General features: G+C 36.0%; 1 protein-coding gene across 3 annotated transcripts in view; it reads left to right on the forward strand.

Moving 5' to 3' along the window:
- The window catches only part of SH3RF1 (SH3 domain containing ring finger 1), an 84711-nt gene that overhangs the window by 53300 nt on the left and 13707 nt on the right, over positions 1-17704 (forward strand). For all 3 annotated transcript variants that reach the window (XM_027635996.1, XM_027635993.1, XM_027635995.1), the window contains exons 5-9: positions 3940-4242; positions 5072-5182; positions 13142-13296; positions 15812-15982; positions 16146-16405. In XM_027635996.1, the coding sequence (XP_027491797.1) occupies positions 3940-4242; positions 5072-5182; positions 13142-13296; positions 15812-15982; positions 16146-16405 (1000 nt within the window). The remainder of the gene's footprint in view (positions 1-3939; positions 4243-5071; positions 5183-13141; positions 13297-15811; positions 15983-16145; positions 16406-17704) is intronic.

Genomic DNA, 17704 nt, shown 5'->3' on the forward strand with positions numbered 1-17704 from the left:
GAATGGAAAAAGTATTTTCACATTACCTGTGGGATGAGAAATATGTACTTCAGGTCACCGAAAAAAAAGTGTAACCATACTAAGAATCAAGTCAGGTTTTATTAATTCAATTTGTGAATACCATGATGAGATGGAAACTTCAAAAAACGTTACTGCTTTCAACCAACATAGAATTTATTACTTTTAAAAGGGCAAATATATATATATATATATATATATATTTTTATTGCTTGATGTAAGGATATGTGTACCTGGGGATAGAAAATTTCAGGTGACTTGTGAAAACAAGAAGACTAAAAATGTTTCAACTTGCTTAGTGCAATTTTGGCTTCAGTTTAAGGAGTTTTTAAAAGCCAATTTAATGATTTCTTGCCTTTGGGTATTCTTTCCTAGCTTCTTGCAATTAACTGTCCCTTCAGTTCAGCCAGTAAAGCTTTTTGTAATGTTTTTTCAAACTAAATTACTTAGCTGAGTTAGAAAAAGCACTTTCCTAAGGCTGGCACTTGGGCTAACTATTTGGCTAACAACTACATTTCTATCTCTATAAAAATTTTTAAATGGGAGATATAGTCTTGAAAAAAAACGATAGTCAGAAAATGTATTTCACTGTTAATGTTTTCAGACTGATTCCATCTATTAGGAAAATGTATTTACAATTAACCCTTTTAGAACAGGCACTTACACTTGAGTACACATTCTCAAATCCCCACTAAAATGGTATGGAAACTCTAGGATGATAAATTATACCCAAAGAGATAATTGAAATCAGATAGGTGGGTTTTTTCAGTATATACTAAACTGAAATACATGCTGTGGTGAAGAGCAGTGAGATGTACAGTAAACTATTGATTTGAATTTTGATATAACTGGTTTCTGAGATTATATAACCATTGTTCTGGAAAATATACAGACAGTTGATACAAACAAGTATAGCAACACATCCTTACCTATGTTATGAAAGACACTGAAGATGAGAAGTAAGTAATATTTTGGAAGGATTTTTACATATTATTTTTTAGTTGCATTTCCCAATCCTCTAATCATTGTCTATTTTTGTCATAATGAAAAACATATCTTTTGCCTTCTCTATGTTAGTCCACATTCTTTTGTTAAAAATGTTAGTAGCTGCATTTACTAGAGATTTTCTGAAGTCAGTAACTATAAAATGAGTGTAGTCTGTGATGTTTATTTTGTTGTATAGATGTAATATTTATGATACTTCTTGTACAATGAGGTCACAGGATAAAATTTTAGATAATGTTGAAGTCCATGAAAATCTCAGATCATAATTGAGGGACTAATTTTGCCTGGAGGAATGTTTTATGATTCAATATTTGCTAATCTGAACTCTTATGTCTTTCACTTAGTGAAAAAACTAATTCTATATGCAAATGAAAAATAAATAGTCTAAACATTGGAAAAAAACCCTGTATTTTCTAAGAAGTGCTAAACTCAAGCTAACCCTCTAGTTTTACTAGACTAAGACCTGATTAATATATCTAAATTACTAGACTTTGTCATGGCTGGGCTTCGCGAACGAAGGTTTGGGAGGCTTTATCCACATTTGCTACAGGCACGTTGGTGACTTATGAGGCCAATATGTGACAGACATATCCGATTGCAAAAGGCACAACAGAAAGACTCCTTAGATGGTGTATTCCGCAAGACACGGTTCTTCCTGCGTTGCCTTTTCTCCTCAAGAGTGATCCTGCGTGTGTTCTCAAAGGCATCCACAGTGTTATAGATGGCGTGTCTCCAGGCCTCCTGATTTGAGGCCAGAGTAGACCAGTTGTGTTGATCAATATGGCCAAGGCTGAGATATTGTTTCAGGGAGTCCTTGTATCTTTTCTTCGGGGCTCCTCTCTTGCGGCAGCCAGTGGCAAGTTCACCATAAAGCAAGATCTTAGGGAGGCGGTGGTCCTGCATCCTGGAGACGTGCCCTGCCCAATGCAGCTGTGTTCTCATCAGCATGGCCTCTATACTAGACTTTTTACTGTTAGAATTTCAAGGTACTTGTGTTAAAAGCAGGTCAACCAGGTTCCTGCATAGTCGTGAAATAAAATGCAGTGAGTTTAGAGACTATATGATTAAGGTCATAACACTTATGTTTATCTCTGATCCAAAAAGAAAGATAAATCATAGCTAAACAGATATTATTAGAATTTTTCTACATACATTGCAGTTCTGGATACAATATACATTTTTTAGACTTCAAATTTGACTTTTTGATGCGGTTTAACACTCCATAAACACACTCCACATCTACAAAGTATTTAAATTTTTACACAGTATTTATCACTCATGCAGAACAATAAGAAAAATACAAATGCCCAGAATGGAATAAAAATCAGAGAAGAGGAATCGCTTTTCAATCAAATTGTCAGTAGAAAGTAATGTCAGCTTTTGTTTCCCAACTTAACAGGTACAACTGGGAAACACCTTTTTATTAGTCCAGCTCTTCTAGCTTTATTTATAAATAATCTTACTGAAATGTCAGGGGGAACCCCCAAATTATCTAGTATGTTCAGTGTAGTAGAATTTTAAGTTCATTGTCATTTGATATGTCTGCATCTATCATTTAAGATGATATCTTAATCAATGAGAATATAAGGTTGTATGTACCTAGTGTGTCAGGTTGGGGATTTTTTTACTAGCATCTCCTCCTGTAACAAACAGGAGTGTTTCAAAACAGACTTTTTGATGTGCCTATACATTTCAGATTGTATTTTAGGCTGGATTTCTAGCATGGTCTTTTTGACATTGTACTTAGTAGGCTCAACTTTGTCTATCACTGTTAGATGATATGATCTGATTTTTGGTGTCCTTAGAAAAAAAATCAGACTTTGTACACAGAAGTATAAGATAAAACTTTTTGTGGAAACATTCCTTTATTTTTTTTAGTGTTCTGCCTGCTTAAAACAGAAAATTTATACAAAAAATAACTGTGGTTTCTAATGCCAGAAGCTGGAATACAGATTATTTAGTTTGTTTCAGAAGTTAATATAAACTCGTCTTTGCTCATTATTGTGATCTGTTCAAGAACCTGTTTGTGAAATTATTCTTCCACTGGTTTGGAAAAATATTGTAATTTGACTAGTAAGAATGTTGATAATGTGGACAAACACTCCCTGATGTAAGGTGATGTAGTAAAATTCCACCAGTAAAAACTTTGGATGATCATGAATAGAAAGATCATTTGAGGAAGAAGATGGTGTTTTCCCTTATTTTCAGTAAGTTATATTTTAATTCTTTAATTCTTAGGCACAGAGATGCTTCCTGTACATTAGAAAAATGTATTTTCACAAAATTGCCCATATGTATTTCTTTTATCCTTATACCATCTTATGCCTGTATTGGTACCGATTGTCAATATGAGTACACTCCTATAGCTGCTATTTAGTCTGTCCTACTGTGTTCTTAAAGCTGCATTTAGGAAGCCTGTTTTTTTACTGCTCATATTGTTAAGGATGTGCATAAATACCAAAGGATACTAGAAGGAATATATTCAAGAGTCCGCATAGAAAGGCTTATGTCATGCAGTCAAAACAAAAAAAGGCTTAAAATGAAATGAACATTCAAGAATTTTTGTAACACAGATTTTTATATTATAAGATCAAAGGGGACTGCTGTGACTTGTAGATGACACAGGCAGTGGATGTTGCTGAATTGATCCATGTCTGGACTACAGCATTATGTCCTTTGTTGATTGAAATTTTACCTCTGATGGGTAGTCCACACCAGCCCAACAGTAAGTGTGTTGAGTTTGTAGCGAGTCATTTTGTCACTCTGTAATAACTAATTTGTAGAGTAGGTTGATACGTCAGTTTTAAGTTGTATGGTTTAAATTCTATTATATTATGAGTGAAAGGAAAATAGATTTTTTGTTATGGTGATTTTTATAAATTAAAAAAATACTAATGTGTTACTGTTTTTTTGTAGTTTAACACAGCAGCCAAACAGCTGATAGAATTGGACAAGCCCTCAGGTTCTGCCATTGACTCTGGAGAAGGTACCTCTGGGGCAGCCCACAACAACTCAACCCAAAAGCACACAGATACTAAGAAAAACACCAAAAAACGACACTCGTTTACCTCCCTCACCATGTCCAACAAGGCTTCACAGTCTTCTCAGAATCGCCACTCCATGGAGATTAGTCCTCCTGTCCTCATCAGCTCCAGCAACCCAACCGCAGCAGCCCGCATAAGCGAGCTGACGGGACTTTCCTGTAGTGCCCCTTCTCAGGTAATTCACATGAAATCAACTACAACTATAAAGGCTTCTGATTTTGTCAGTGTACTTATTTCAAATGATTAATTATATGTAATTAATATTAAACATACGCTTTCACAAAACTTATCTTCCAACATGAGAACATTTAAGGAAAATATTTTATAACACTTCTTATATAATGATAGCAAATATTTTTGGTCTTGTAGGCTAGTTTTTTTCACAGTTGTTATTTTCTAGAGTGCCAAAAAAATTTTTATTTAACTGTGGAAACTAGAAACTGGAGTGATTTAATGTCTTGATTTGTTTTTTCTAAATTGAATACAATAATGAATATTAATAAAGTGCATGTTAGTAAAAGTAAAATATTCAACTTTAAGATTATACATATTCCAGAAATGTACCATATTAATCTAGTTGTGACAAATAGAAATATTTATCTGACTTTTATTTTTTGTTCCGTAGTTTGTGAACAATTGGCTCTTTCACATAGTGATTACCCTTTGGGAAAAGAGGTGGTAATGGAGCTTAACAAGTATTGGTAGTGTTTTACATGAGCTAGTAAATATGCTTTATTTGCATATCTTTTGTGGAAAAAAACCCAAAACTAACATTGGTAAAATTGTGTTTCATGTTGCTAGTTTAATATGTCTCCAAAGTTTCAGAAGTGTCAGGGTGAAAAACAAAAAGGTGAGCAGTGTGATCCAATATTTTTTGTATGAGTCTCTAACAAAAAATTACTTCTAGTTTAAGGTTACCGGCAGAGTACTGGTGATTTTGACCATGAAGCCTACAGCTGTGTCAGACGCAGAACTGATCCCGCTGCGTTTTCTCTCTTTCACAGGTTCATATTGGTACTTCGGGGCTAATTGTGACTCCACCCCCAAGCAGCCCAGTCACAACAGGGCCTTCATTTACCTTCCCATCAGAAGTTACCTACCAAGCTGCTCTTGGTGTGAGTACCACTTAAGAAAACTCAGCCTTCCCATTTTAGTTTGGTCTTGTACAGTAATTTTTTTTTGGTCAAGTTCTGATACACTGATATGAAATGATGGTTTTATGATTAGTGTCTATGTAATGGTATAAATTTAACTATAGCAAAAGCACTATTGATACAATAATGTTTGCATCTTGTAATTTCTCCAGCTTTCCTGTGTAATTTCTCTGTAGTAAACATGAGAAGCACACTTCCTTCCAGAACAGTGTTTCTTTTAAGCATGAGCAGAAAAGAGATTATGCTGTGGGGAAAGTTATGAGAAACAAGCAAGATCTTAAAAAAATATCAACTTGAGACCACAGCTGCCAGTTATTTCTGTTTTACTTAACTCAAGATTATCAAGATTCTCTAAACTAAGTTTCGAAACTGCTGTCTCGTCATTAAGATGACATGGCAAATGAAGAACACATCTAGCATGTCAAGTTTAGTCAAGCTAAGGCTCTTGGAGAGCTATAGTAAAAAGTGTTGCAAATGGCCATCTTTTAAAGGAAGAAATACATTGCAATGCTCCTTCCTTTGGACAATAAAATGACATCTTCAAAAAGTGCAGGATTTCTTTCCAAAACCAACTGGAATTCTTTAGTTTCCTATACTTGTAGTAGAGAAGCTGTGGAATGTCCTGTATCATACTGTACTTACCAGAGCCTGACCTTAACTGCAGTAAAAATTGTGGACACCAGTTTTCACAGATCTTCAAGGGAACTTAATGAAACGTTATTTTGAACATTGGAGTTCTTGCAGTTCAATTCTTCTCCAAAAATTCTGCCCTTAACTTTTAAGGGGCGGAGCACAGTTGAGTAAGAAATCTTCACTTAGTTTAAAAAACAAAACAAGCAACCCAAACAAAAAACCCCAAGACTTGATCTTGTTTAGCTGTTTAATTATCCCTGCAGTCTTTAAACCAAGTAAAACATGATGAATAGCCCTGCTGCGAGCCTTGTGTTGTGTTTTGCTTTCAACTTTTGGCACTTGTATCGTTTTACACGTTTGTCTGCAAAATCAAAGGCAGGATTGTCTGTCTTCTGGTATCAACTTTTTGTTGTTTAAGTAAATGCTTAAGTGTGACTTGGTTGCATTTTGCCAACTTTCTTTGGGACTCTTAAGTTATGTTTTTCAGTCCTTTAAATTATGATGCTGTTGTTTTCGGAATTACCTTCAATAATTCCTTTTGACATGGTATGCACACAGTGACACATTCCAGAACTGGGTACAGTACTGCACAGTGTTTTTCAGTGATGAAAATATTGATGGTATGACCATTTTACCCTGTTAGCCTGATGCTTATAGCTTCAGAATTTGTATACGTTCATTTGGCCTGAGTGTAGCACAAAGTTTATGTTCAGATAAATATCCACCCTGATTCCATAAATTTTCATCATCTTTAAGTGATATAGTAATTGCTGTCATCCAGGTAATTTCATATTCTTTGCTCTCCAGACAGATGACTTTATTATTGATATTGATATAGACCTTGTGTTGTTGCCTTGCCTTACTGAGTAGCAGTAAACCATGTAGCAATGGTTTGTCCTCTTGTAGTTAAATTGTTGACTCCTTCAATCTGTGTAATCCTACTGTGAAATGCATGCTAACCTGGAAGCAATTAATAATCTCCTTATGTTTAGATTCATATTTTAATGTTGTGGAGCAGATGAGGTTAGAAGGGCCTCTCAAGGTTGTCTAATCTAACCCCCCTGCTCAAGCAAGGCCACCTAGAGCCAGTTGCCCAGGACTGTGTCCAAATAGCTTTTGAATATCTCCAAGGATCAAGACTTCCCTACCTCTCTGGGCAACTTGTGCCAGTACTCTGTGACCCTCACAGTGAAAAACTGTTTCCTCATACTCAGACTGAGTGTTTTTGGGCACCACTGGAAAGAGCATAGTTTCATCATCTTTGTTCCTTTCCTTCAGATAATTAAATACATTAATGGGATAATCCTGGACCTTCTCTAGGTTGAATAGTCCCAGCTCTCTTAACCTTTCCTCGTAGGAGAAATACTCTAGTCCCTTAATTATCTCAGGTACCCTTCAGTGGACTCTCCGGTATGCGTGTGTCTCTCTTGTACTGGGGAGCTCAAAACTGGATTTTGCACTGCAGGTTTGGCCTCATTATTGCAGAGAAGAGGGAAAGGATCACCTCCCTTGAGGTCCCTTGCTAGCAAGACTCCTTCTAATGCAGCCCAGGATACCGTTATCCTTCTTTGCCTTCTTTTCTCTTGTTCAAGTTGGTGTCCACCAGAAAGGATCTGCAGGTCTTTTTTGCCTATGAGGTGTACATCTAATACTAGAAACAATTAGCTGCGTATATATTAGTCCATGGAGTCTTTTATACTTCTTTCATCCTGTCCTTCAGAAAATACCTGTGAGAACTGAGCAAACAAATCACTTTTGGTATCATTTGTGCTGTTAGGCAGAATGCAAGTCTAGCTAATATATACTGCAAACATTGAGTAATTGATTTCATTTGTGGCTGAGATACTGAAGCTGTGGAGATGATTGAGCAGGCAGGATTCAATCCATAATTTCAAAAGTTCTATCAGAAGCTGCTTTTGTTTTTTCCTCTCAGTAACAAACACTTCTGTTTGTTAATATGAATCAGTAGCTCTTTATTTGATGCCAACACATAAAAATACTTTATTTTGGTGCTGGTGCAAAGTCATTAAACCACCTCGAGTCCTTTAGTTGCATAAGCTTGTTCAAAGGCAATCTCACCATTGGAACCCAGAGGAATTAAATTACAGTGCTAAATGCAGCATGGAATGAAACTCCTGCCATATGATTGTTTTGTTTCTTGGGGTGCTACTTTCTCTTTGTGATAACCATGCTCCTGCTAATGTTTCCAATTAGGCATATAATTCCCCCTGAGAACCTGAATTATTCTCTGCCACCCTCTTTTAAAGTCAATAACTTTCTGTACATAATGTTCTGTTTCTTCTTGACTTGTTTTCAGCATGACTGAAATGCAAGCTGGCAGCTCAGGCTAGAGTCAGGTCATTCCTGTATTCTTTTGCTGTAGATGATATTAGATGATGATGCAGTTTATAAAGTCACAGACTGTGAGATTTATCTTTTACTTCCACTTTTCCTCTTGCATCATAAACTCTTGTGTTCGTGTTAGAAACGTGCAAAATGGTTCTGACAGGTCAAGAGAGAAAGTGATATTCTTGTTTCTTTATATGTTTCCCTTCTGGAAATACCCTTCCTGACATTTTGAGCATTAATTGAAGCTGCAGAACAATTGTGACTGTACGTTTTAAGACAGAGGTGGTTAGCTTGAGTCCTTTTACTCTTGTATTTTTTGCTTTTGTAAGTATAAATTCCTGTGTTTCTTTCAGTTTCTCCCTTTAGCTTTTCTTTTAATTTCTGAATACTAAGCAAATGACAAGGGAATTGGATGGGAACAGGATGAGTTTCTCTTTAGCATGAAGGTATTCTTGTTGGATCTCCTTCCTGTCAAACATACTGATGTTTATAACACTGTTGAAAGTAATTGTTCTTTGAGAGCAAGCCATTTATACTTCTTTTATTTAATGATCAACTCAAACTAAGGAAGAAAGAAAAAAATGTGAGGATGAGCATGATTACCTATCAGTGAAAAAGAGAAGGATATATTCCTTTACAATAACTCTAAATTTTTGCTACATTTATCTGTTCTGAATCTGAAAGCAAGGAAAAGCTAGTGTCTTATCTCCTGTAAGAAAGATTGCTTTTATTAGTGTCAAGAGGAGATATTTTGAGCTGTTGTCTTCTGTAGCAAATTTCTCTAAGACTGTTTGGATTAATTCCTAACCCAAAGGAGCCTGTGACTCTTTTATTCTGTGTACATATATAGATTTCATTTTAATTTCTTACATTGTTATTTTGGGAAATATTATGGTGGTTTAAAAATGCCAATTGTATTAATTTTGTTTTGTTCATAATAATGTTTTGTAAGTGCTGTTTGGTACCCAACATAGTATGAAGTAAATAATTTACAAATTTGCAGCCAGAATTGACACAAATAAGATTTAGGAATGAGAGTGCATTTGTTGAGTGACCAAATATAGTCTCTGCTGCTTGTGTCATTTAAGCAGATTTTAATTTGCATTCAGAAAACCTGTGATAATTTATTTAAAAGTTTTATTTCATAGCAGCAATTCTTTAGCCAACAGCATTAATTCTTGCTTTGTGTTTTGAGGTTTGATTCTTTGAAATTGAAAAGCTATGAACTGAGACAGACTTTTCACAGCTAGGGCTTTTGGCTGTGATATTATCACTTACACTGTTCTTTGGGACTTCAAACCACAACTTTGCCCCTAATGGGGGCATTTATTAGTCTGCTCTTCTTGGCCACCGGCATTTTTGAACCTTCTAGGTGCTTAGTGTATTTAAACTTCTTCGTAAAATATAAATAACAGATGTCAAGTTCAGTAGTCGTTGGGTGAAAATATGCACATACAATTATGTAAGGCTCATTTACTTGGGAGGAAATCCTTGGATGTAATTTATAAGGTAGTTATCTAGTGGAGGAGATCTAGTTGCCATAGATTTTGCTGAAAAAAATCTTGAAGTATGTGATTTGAACCATGATATGGGAAAAATAGAAACAAAATATACCGCAACAAAGTTAAGTACATTCAAAAGCAGCAGCAGCAGCAAAACAATGTAGCAACAAGAGATAACTTACCTTCCTTTCATTCTGCCTTTCCAGTCTCTTGAGGAGTCAAAAGTGGTTTGGACTGCAATTACCCTAGATGTCCATATTGCTGCTTCTGCAGATTGGATGTGTTGACTTTGAAATGGTGTCTTGGTGTGTGCACTTAACTAGCAGAAATAGGTGGTCTTTATTTGGATGGTTTGCATTCACTTGCACACTGAAAATTTCAAAAATTAAAAAATCCCTATTTTTTCTGGTCTTGCTCTCTTGTACACACACAAAAAGAAAAGTTGCCCCTCTATGTTGAAGTATATAAAGTAGTCTGAATTATTATTAATGAAGCACAAGCTGTGAGGGTTATGTAGTGTACTAATGACATATAGCTCTCTTTTGTATAGTTCCTGATGATTCAGTAGTGTAAGTCAGGAGGAGGTTTAAATAAGAACTCTTCTAATTTTAATCAACAAAAATTCAAAAATTCAAATCAACTTTTGTTAGGAAGAGGAAGCAGTGGAAAGAAACAATTAAGTTTAGTATGAGAAATCTGTTCTTGATAACATATAGTTTAGGAATTTTTTTAAACATGAGCCCTAATTAGTTAGGCCTCAGGGAATTTTGCAAGCCATATGCTTTTTCCTAGACCTTGTGGGAGTGAATACAGTTATTGAATATTCCTTTCCACTACTATGCCTTTTATTATTCTTTGAGTGAGCTGATTATTGATTTTCAGTTGACTGATATGGGAATGCAGCCTAATTATATTTAGATTTACTAATATGTGTGTGCATAGTATAGGTACTATTTGAACTTTGAACATAAATTAAGTATCAAATTATGTAAATTTTCATCTTCCAATTAAAAAAAATTATCATTTATTTGCTGTTTTGTATGCCTTAAAGTACACCTCGTGTCTGAAAAGTATTTGCAGAAACTTTCAGTTTTTCCCCTTCAGCTACCTAAAATACTCCTAATTATTGTTAAGCATAATTTTTGAATCATGTGCAGTTTGCATATATTCTTTCATGAAATGTTGACTATGAGAACTATAGAAACTAGCATATGCTCTGGTAGGTGTGTTTCTCAGTAGCTAGAAAAATGGTTACACGCCAGAAAACTTCTTGAAAACATGGCTGGATCATTTGGACATATTTTATCAAGGTGTAGCAGTGCAAACTGGGAAGTGTTAGTCCTCTCAAACCTACCAGGTAGTTTATTTAGATTTCTCAGTACTTACTAAGTCTTTTTTAGGAGTTTAACTGCGGACCCCGCTCATTGCGGGTCTCATTACCGTGCTGATAGACACTGGAAGGGGAGCAGGACCTGAACATAGGAGGATAAAATAGAGTCGTGAAGGTGCCTTTATTGTAGCTAAAACTTCAATGTATATTATGTGTTCAAATGAATAAAATACAATGCTCAGCATTTATATCTTTAGAAATGCAGGAAGTGTGGAATTGTGACAACCTTGATATTGTGCATGAGTAGGTTTAATTTTAAAGCATTCTAGCTAATCATCTCCTAATGTGGATTTACAAGTTGTACCATGTACAAAGACATCTAGATGCCTATAAAAAGGTTTAAATTTATTGACAGGTTGCCTGAAAGTTAGATTCAGCTTGGATTCAGCTAAGACATTTGTTGAAGCTGACTGGGAGTGGGAAATAACTTGGTCTGTAAAACAGCTGAAAGAGAAATGTTTTGGTATGAATTATCTAGGTACTTTAAAAAGATTGTTGTATGGATGGGAATGTAGAATGTGAAGCAAATGCAATTGCCATTCTTGTAAATAACTATTAGTGTTAAAGCTCACAATGATGTTTCTCCAGCAGGTCATGTCTGTTTTGTGTTAGATACAGAAGACCTATTTGGTCCTAAGAACGATCAGAAAAATAACTTTAAATAAAATTGGAATATTTTGCAATATAGCATGCAATTTATACCATAGCTAAGCGTAAGAATTTTGACTGAAAAACTGTAAGACTTGATCATTTTCCTCTAGATTTGAAGGCTTTTAATTATGCAGTTCTTTACTGTGTCTTGACAGCATAAAACTGGTTTATAGAGCTGTCTTTCTATTAACACTTTCACCAAATGCAGTGAGGTAATAATCACACAGTGTAGAACTAAAACTTAATTTCCATATACGTTTTAGTTTAGAAAAACAGGAAACAAGTCCACTTTAGAAGTGGGCTGTTTGAGGGAAATTAAAATTACTTTCACCTACGTATTTTTCAAACTGATAATGTAATGCTGTGCTTTTATATGCTGATGTATTGGAAGTGCCAGGCACTAGTTCTTGATATCTTGTTAAATAATATTCTAGTTCTGTGGTTTTTAAACCTGAAGCGTCATGGTTTAGAGTTTTGTTTCAATACTAAAGGATTGTGTTAAATTGAAGATTATGTTTGAAATTAATTCAGTTTTACATTTTCAAATGCTGGAGGTTTTTTATTACTCTTTTTGTGTGTGTTGTAACACAAATAGTTATTTTTGGAAAGGGGGGAAGGAACAGCTCTCCTTTTGTGAGTGCCTTTTCCCAGGAGTGTCAGTACACAAGGTCCTAAAGAATTGTCTGAAGCTTTACAGAGCAGAAGGTAACAATTGCTCCATTGATTCTCAAAAGGCACAGAAGTCTGTAGGCAGGACCCCCATTAAGATCTGCGGTTCCTTTTTACTGGGGTATTTGTTAAAGATTACCAATCTTGATAATACTGAATTTCAAAAGCTAACTCTTTTAACTAGAAGAATAGGAGAAAGTGGTAACAATAGCTCAGTGACTATGGTCTCATATTGTGCTTGCTTTTGTGACCCATGCATCAAAAGAAAATTTCCCCCAGAAGGGGTGCTTTTGGGTGTACTGCAGCTGAATTGTATATTATGTCTCAGCTTCAGGTTACAAAACCAATCATGTTATGAAGTACAGTCAGCAGCAGGATGCAAAGTCTGCCTCCTGGAAGGCTTCTGAATTTTTGTCGAGCCCTATCCTAAAGATGTTATAATTAGAAACAATGCTTTCCATTTTTCCCATGCTGAGAAATCGCTTGTCATCAGCTTAATTAGCTGCCAAAACTTCAATATTTTAAATCAGAAAAAGAGAAATACAGACAAACCTCACTTTCCAATTATATTGTACCAGTAGGTAAAGGAATACTGGACTTGGATGGTTTTTTTCAGTTTCCTTAGAATGTCATGATTTTGGGGTTTTTTTGCCATTGAAAATTGATTCAATGCATCAAACAATATTGATCATTGTTGCTACTTTTTTTTTGTTCTTATAAAATCAGAATATGAATCCCCCACTTCCGCCACCACCTCTCTTGTCTGCTGCAATCATTGCATCGGCTGCTTCTGGACCTCAGTCTACAGGTGTAATACAAAGGTCTACATCAGGATCAACTGACCAAATGGCACATTTACGACCACAAACTCGTCCAAGTGTGTAAGTAAAATAGAAACTTTTTGCCAGTCAGAAAAATGGAACGAGATCGATAACTTCCCCTGTATGTGTATCACACCAGCTGGCTGCATTCTGCTAGAATTGCCAGAAAGCCAAGCATACAACTCAGAACAAAAGCATGCATAAAGGTGATAGCCTCAAACAGCCTTCATACTGAGCATTGTTTATGTCTTAGACAAATATAATCATCTGTTGCTGTGTATAGAAAGGGCTCACTTCAAAAATATAAAGTATTTATCCTACAGAAGATGAATGAATCCTTGTGTTAGTGCTGAATACTGTATAACTCACAACTGTCAAATACTGGAGTAAATTTATTCAATGTTTTCCATTACGTATGGTATGAAAAGGCTATTCTCATATGGAATAACTTGTGCCAAAACACCAAAAGCGCTGTATTTCATTTAGACTGTTGTTATATTAGCATGTTACTGTCAGATTACTTGTGTCAGTTGCAATTGAAATTTGACTGAAGATTCTACAGTACACTTAATTATTAGGTGGCAATTCGGAATGAAGGCAGAAGGCTGCTAGTTAGCACTCCATCTTCACACTTGTAATACAAGCAAATGTGCGTCATCCTTCTGGGTGAAAATATTTTGTATATTAACATGTGCTGCTGACAACATCTTCTTGAAAACTTCTTTGTGTGCAGCTTAAGGAATAGGAACTGTAAAAGAAAATATAAAATTCAGGAGATGCTGAACCATCTAATAGGACACATTTCATAGAATCATAGAATCAGCTGGGTTGGAAGGGACCTCCGAGATCATCAAGTCCAGCCCTTGATCCACTACCACTGCGGTTGCCAGACCATGGCACTAAGTGCCACATCCAGTCTCATCTTAAAAACCTCCAGGGACGGAGAATCCACTACTTCCCTGGGCAGCCCATTCCATTTGAATAATGAAAGGACTGCTTTTGCTCCGTGTCTTTCTTTTTATTTTCCCACCAGGTTTCCTCCCACTCCAGAAGACCGCCCTTCTTGTATAGCAGGTGCATCTGGATTTGGGCTGTTTGTTTGGTGTCAAGCATTTTAACACTGCTTTTTATGGATTATTGTGCCTAGTGCAGTTAATCAAGTTCCCAACTCATTTACCTCCATCCTCTGTCTTTAAAGTGTTGCTCTGTATGAGGATACTAATGAAATTTGGAATGATTTAACTAAAGGGGAAGTTAATGAACATCAATTAAAGCAAATCAATTGCTTTTCCATGGAGCTTCAGTGTGTGGCTTTGTAGATCACTCCTGAATCATGTACCAGTGAAGCTTTTTTCTGTCAGTGTACTATATGTTGCCTTTAAAGTGCATTTTTACTTGCTTTACCAGGTACCTGTATTGTCTTTAAAGGATTTTTGCAGATTCTGCAAAGTTTCTTGGGTGGACAGCAGGAAACAAAAACCTAATGCAAAAAGGAGAAGCATGCAATTAATGCTATTGTTACTGTGCACAAGAGACAATTTTGATGAAAGAATGTTTCGTAAAGGGGAATGGGAAGGACTAGCATTGCAAGTAACTGTGGATCCTTTTTCAAAAAAGGGGATAGTCCACTCATCTGTTTAATGGTCTCCCTCTTGTGAAAAGTATATTTTGAGAAAATGGGATTTAAGAGAATGCTGTTTTCCATAGGTTTGGGTCAATAATTATGTAAACAACATTCAAACATTTTTCTTATGTTCCAACTGTGGCAGAAAATAGAACACTGTAGAGATTATAACAGTATTGCTTTCTAATGTGATAATAGGAAACTGTGCCATCTTATCAAAGATTTCCCTAGGAATGTTCCAAGGTTCAACTGCAGGAGCTTCAGCGCTTTTTAAACTTTTTTTCCTAAGAATGCTTTTTAAAAAAGAAAAAATGCAAAATGTTTCTGAACTCCCACTGTGATTTCAGATGCACTGTATTATGCATTAGTGTTGCTTGGAAAATAAAAAAGGAAAAAAACTTTACAAGTGAGTAACTGCTAACTACCTTACCCATAGACTTCAATTTCCACTAACATATCTCTTTCTTTTGCACTGCAGTTTGCACAGGGAAACTCCAGTTTTACAGTTTGTAAAGTAGCTCTGATACTGATCTTTCACTCCCAACCAACAAAACTTCTCCATTCTCCCCAACCCTCCAAAAAAAAAGAAGTTGGTGTGTCACAAAATGTGAGAGGTACTAGAAGCAGGTGTAGGGAGAGAGAAGTGGTATATGTAGTGGATAAATACCTACTTAATTAAGATCACTAACTTAATTAAGAAGATGGACAGTCCTATTACTAGTATTTTGCATTCCCTTAAAGTGCAGTCAAGAGGGTATTCTTAATTGTCATTTTTTCCTTTACTATTACCATAACTTGTTTTAATATTGTAATGGTATGATGGATCAACTAACCCATAACCCTTTTTCCCATGCCTTCTCATCTCTGACTGAACTGTCTGTGCCAGGAAACACAAGTGATGTTTTCAGTTGTTTTAGCTTTATTGATTGCATCTTTTTTCCTGTCTTTTAGCTATATTGCTATATACCCTTACACTCCTCGAAAAGAAGATGAACTGGAACTGCGGAAGGGAGAAATGTTCCTAGTGTTTGAACGCTGCCAAGATGGCTGGTTCAAGGGAACTTCCATGCATACAAGCAAGATTGGTGTTTTTCCTGGAAATTATGTGGCTCCAGTTACAAGGTATAGTATTATACAAGTGTATAAATAGTTTATCTAGTTTCAAGTCCAGAATTATTCTGTTCTTGTATTTAATGCTAAAATTGGATAATTGAAGGCCTGTGGGCTTTTATAACTAGCTAATTTTTTCACTTGTGTTTTGGTGTTTTGCTTTTAATTTTGGCAGGACGGTGACAAGTGCATCACAAACGAAAGTTCCCATGTCTACTGCTGGCCAAACAGGACGAGTGGTAACTATGGTCAGCCCTTCCACTGCTAGTGGAACATCCCAGAAGCTCCAGGGGAATGGTGTGCCAGTGAACTCCAGCACAGTACCCACAGCAGTGGTTTCTGCAGCACATATCCAAACTAGTCCACAAACCAAGGTCCTTATGCATGTGACAGGACAAATGACAGTCAACCAGGCTCGAAATGCAGTTAGAACAGGTAAAACAAACAAACAAACAGAAAAACTTGTATGGTAGACAAACTGTAGGGTCTGTCTGGGCAAGTGGCTGGAGTGAGGATATATGTAAATACGTGTTAAGGTTTTTTTTAATGTCATAGTTTACAGTTGAAATGACAATATATCCCTCTGAGTTGTTGAATCTCTTATTATTCTCCTCTAAGCAACTGTGTGTACGTGCATACTCCCACTGTTGGGAATTTATATGCAAGTACTTTAGGTGGAATTTTTTTTGTTCCAGCAGTGTCTGGGACAGGGACATTCTCTGAGCTTCCCCACTCATATACAGTTCATATAGTAGTAAAAGTGAAAAGAGTATCTGAGTCATAGCTTATTTTTTGTGTGTTAACTGCATAACAGCTACATATTGCTCTAGTTTAGCACTCACTTTTAAATTATCTTTTAACATCTTTGAATACCTGTAGTGTTCATTCCTTCTTCTTTTTCAGGTCTCTGTCTCAGGGTTGGTCCTTAGGCTTTCCAGTTTGTTCTCTAACCTTGACTGCAACTTCTTTCAGCTTTGATTCTGAAACACCAAGGCTATACTGCCTTCAAGATCCATATAATCTATGTAGCAAAATTCTGTATTTCTGAAGTTTATAAATCTGCATTTACTGTCTGGGGCAGGCCATATCATAGTGAAACATGCCCTCTTGTTATTTAAATGCAGATTCAAAAAGATTGATAGTGGTGTTTTCAAGAGGTTTTGTTTACCAAATCCATGCACTCCTCTGTGGATTTGCCAGGCTAAGAAAATTCTTCACAACTGGAGCCTAATCTGTTCCAGTTCCTCCAAGAGCCTTAAAGGAAAAGGAAAAAGAAAAACTCCATTTCAGAGTATCCCAGCGTTTCCTCTTTCAGCCTTGAATTTAGAGAATGAAATCTCTTGGCTGCGAGTCATGGCAGAAAGTTTTTTAAAATCACAAGATTCTTATTGGCAGAGCAGAAGTGAAAGCAAAAGATGCTAATGGTATGATCTGTTATCCCCTTAAGAATGGTTATTTCTTATGGTCTCAAGTTCCATGAATTAGCCCACTCCTTCTTCAGAGTCATGCATCTCCTAAAACACCCTGTGCATGTTCAGATGTCAGCACCAGGTTTGCTTTTGAAGGTAGGATATGTACATATGTCTTTAGGTATTTTATTTCCTTAATTGGTCCCATCTTTCTCCAGTCTGATCTTAGGCTGGAACAGATGTGCTAGTTCTCTGTAACAACTTTATTCGTTACCTTTAAATAAAAATAACCAGATGCTGTTGGCAGCTAGTAAGAGAAACTAAG

This window comes from Corapipo altera, unplaced genomic scaffold, assembly GCF_003945725.1.
Source record: "Corapipo altera isolate COAL_440 unplaced genomic scaffold, ASM394572v1 22b, whole genome shotgun sequence".
NCBI classification, from domain to species: Eukaryota; Metazoa; Chordata; class Aves; order Passeriformes; family Pipridae; genus Corapipo; species Corapipo altera.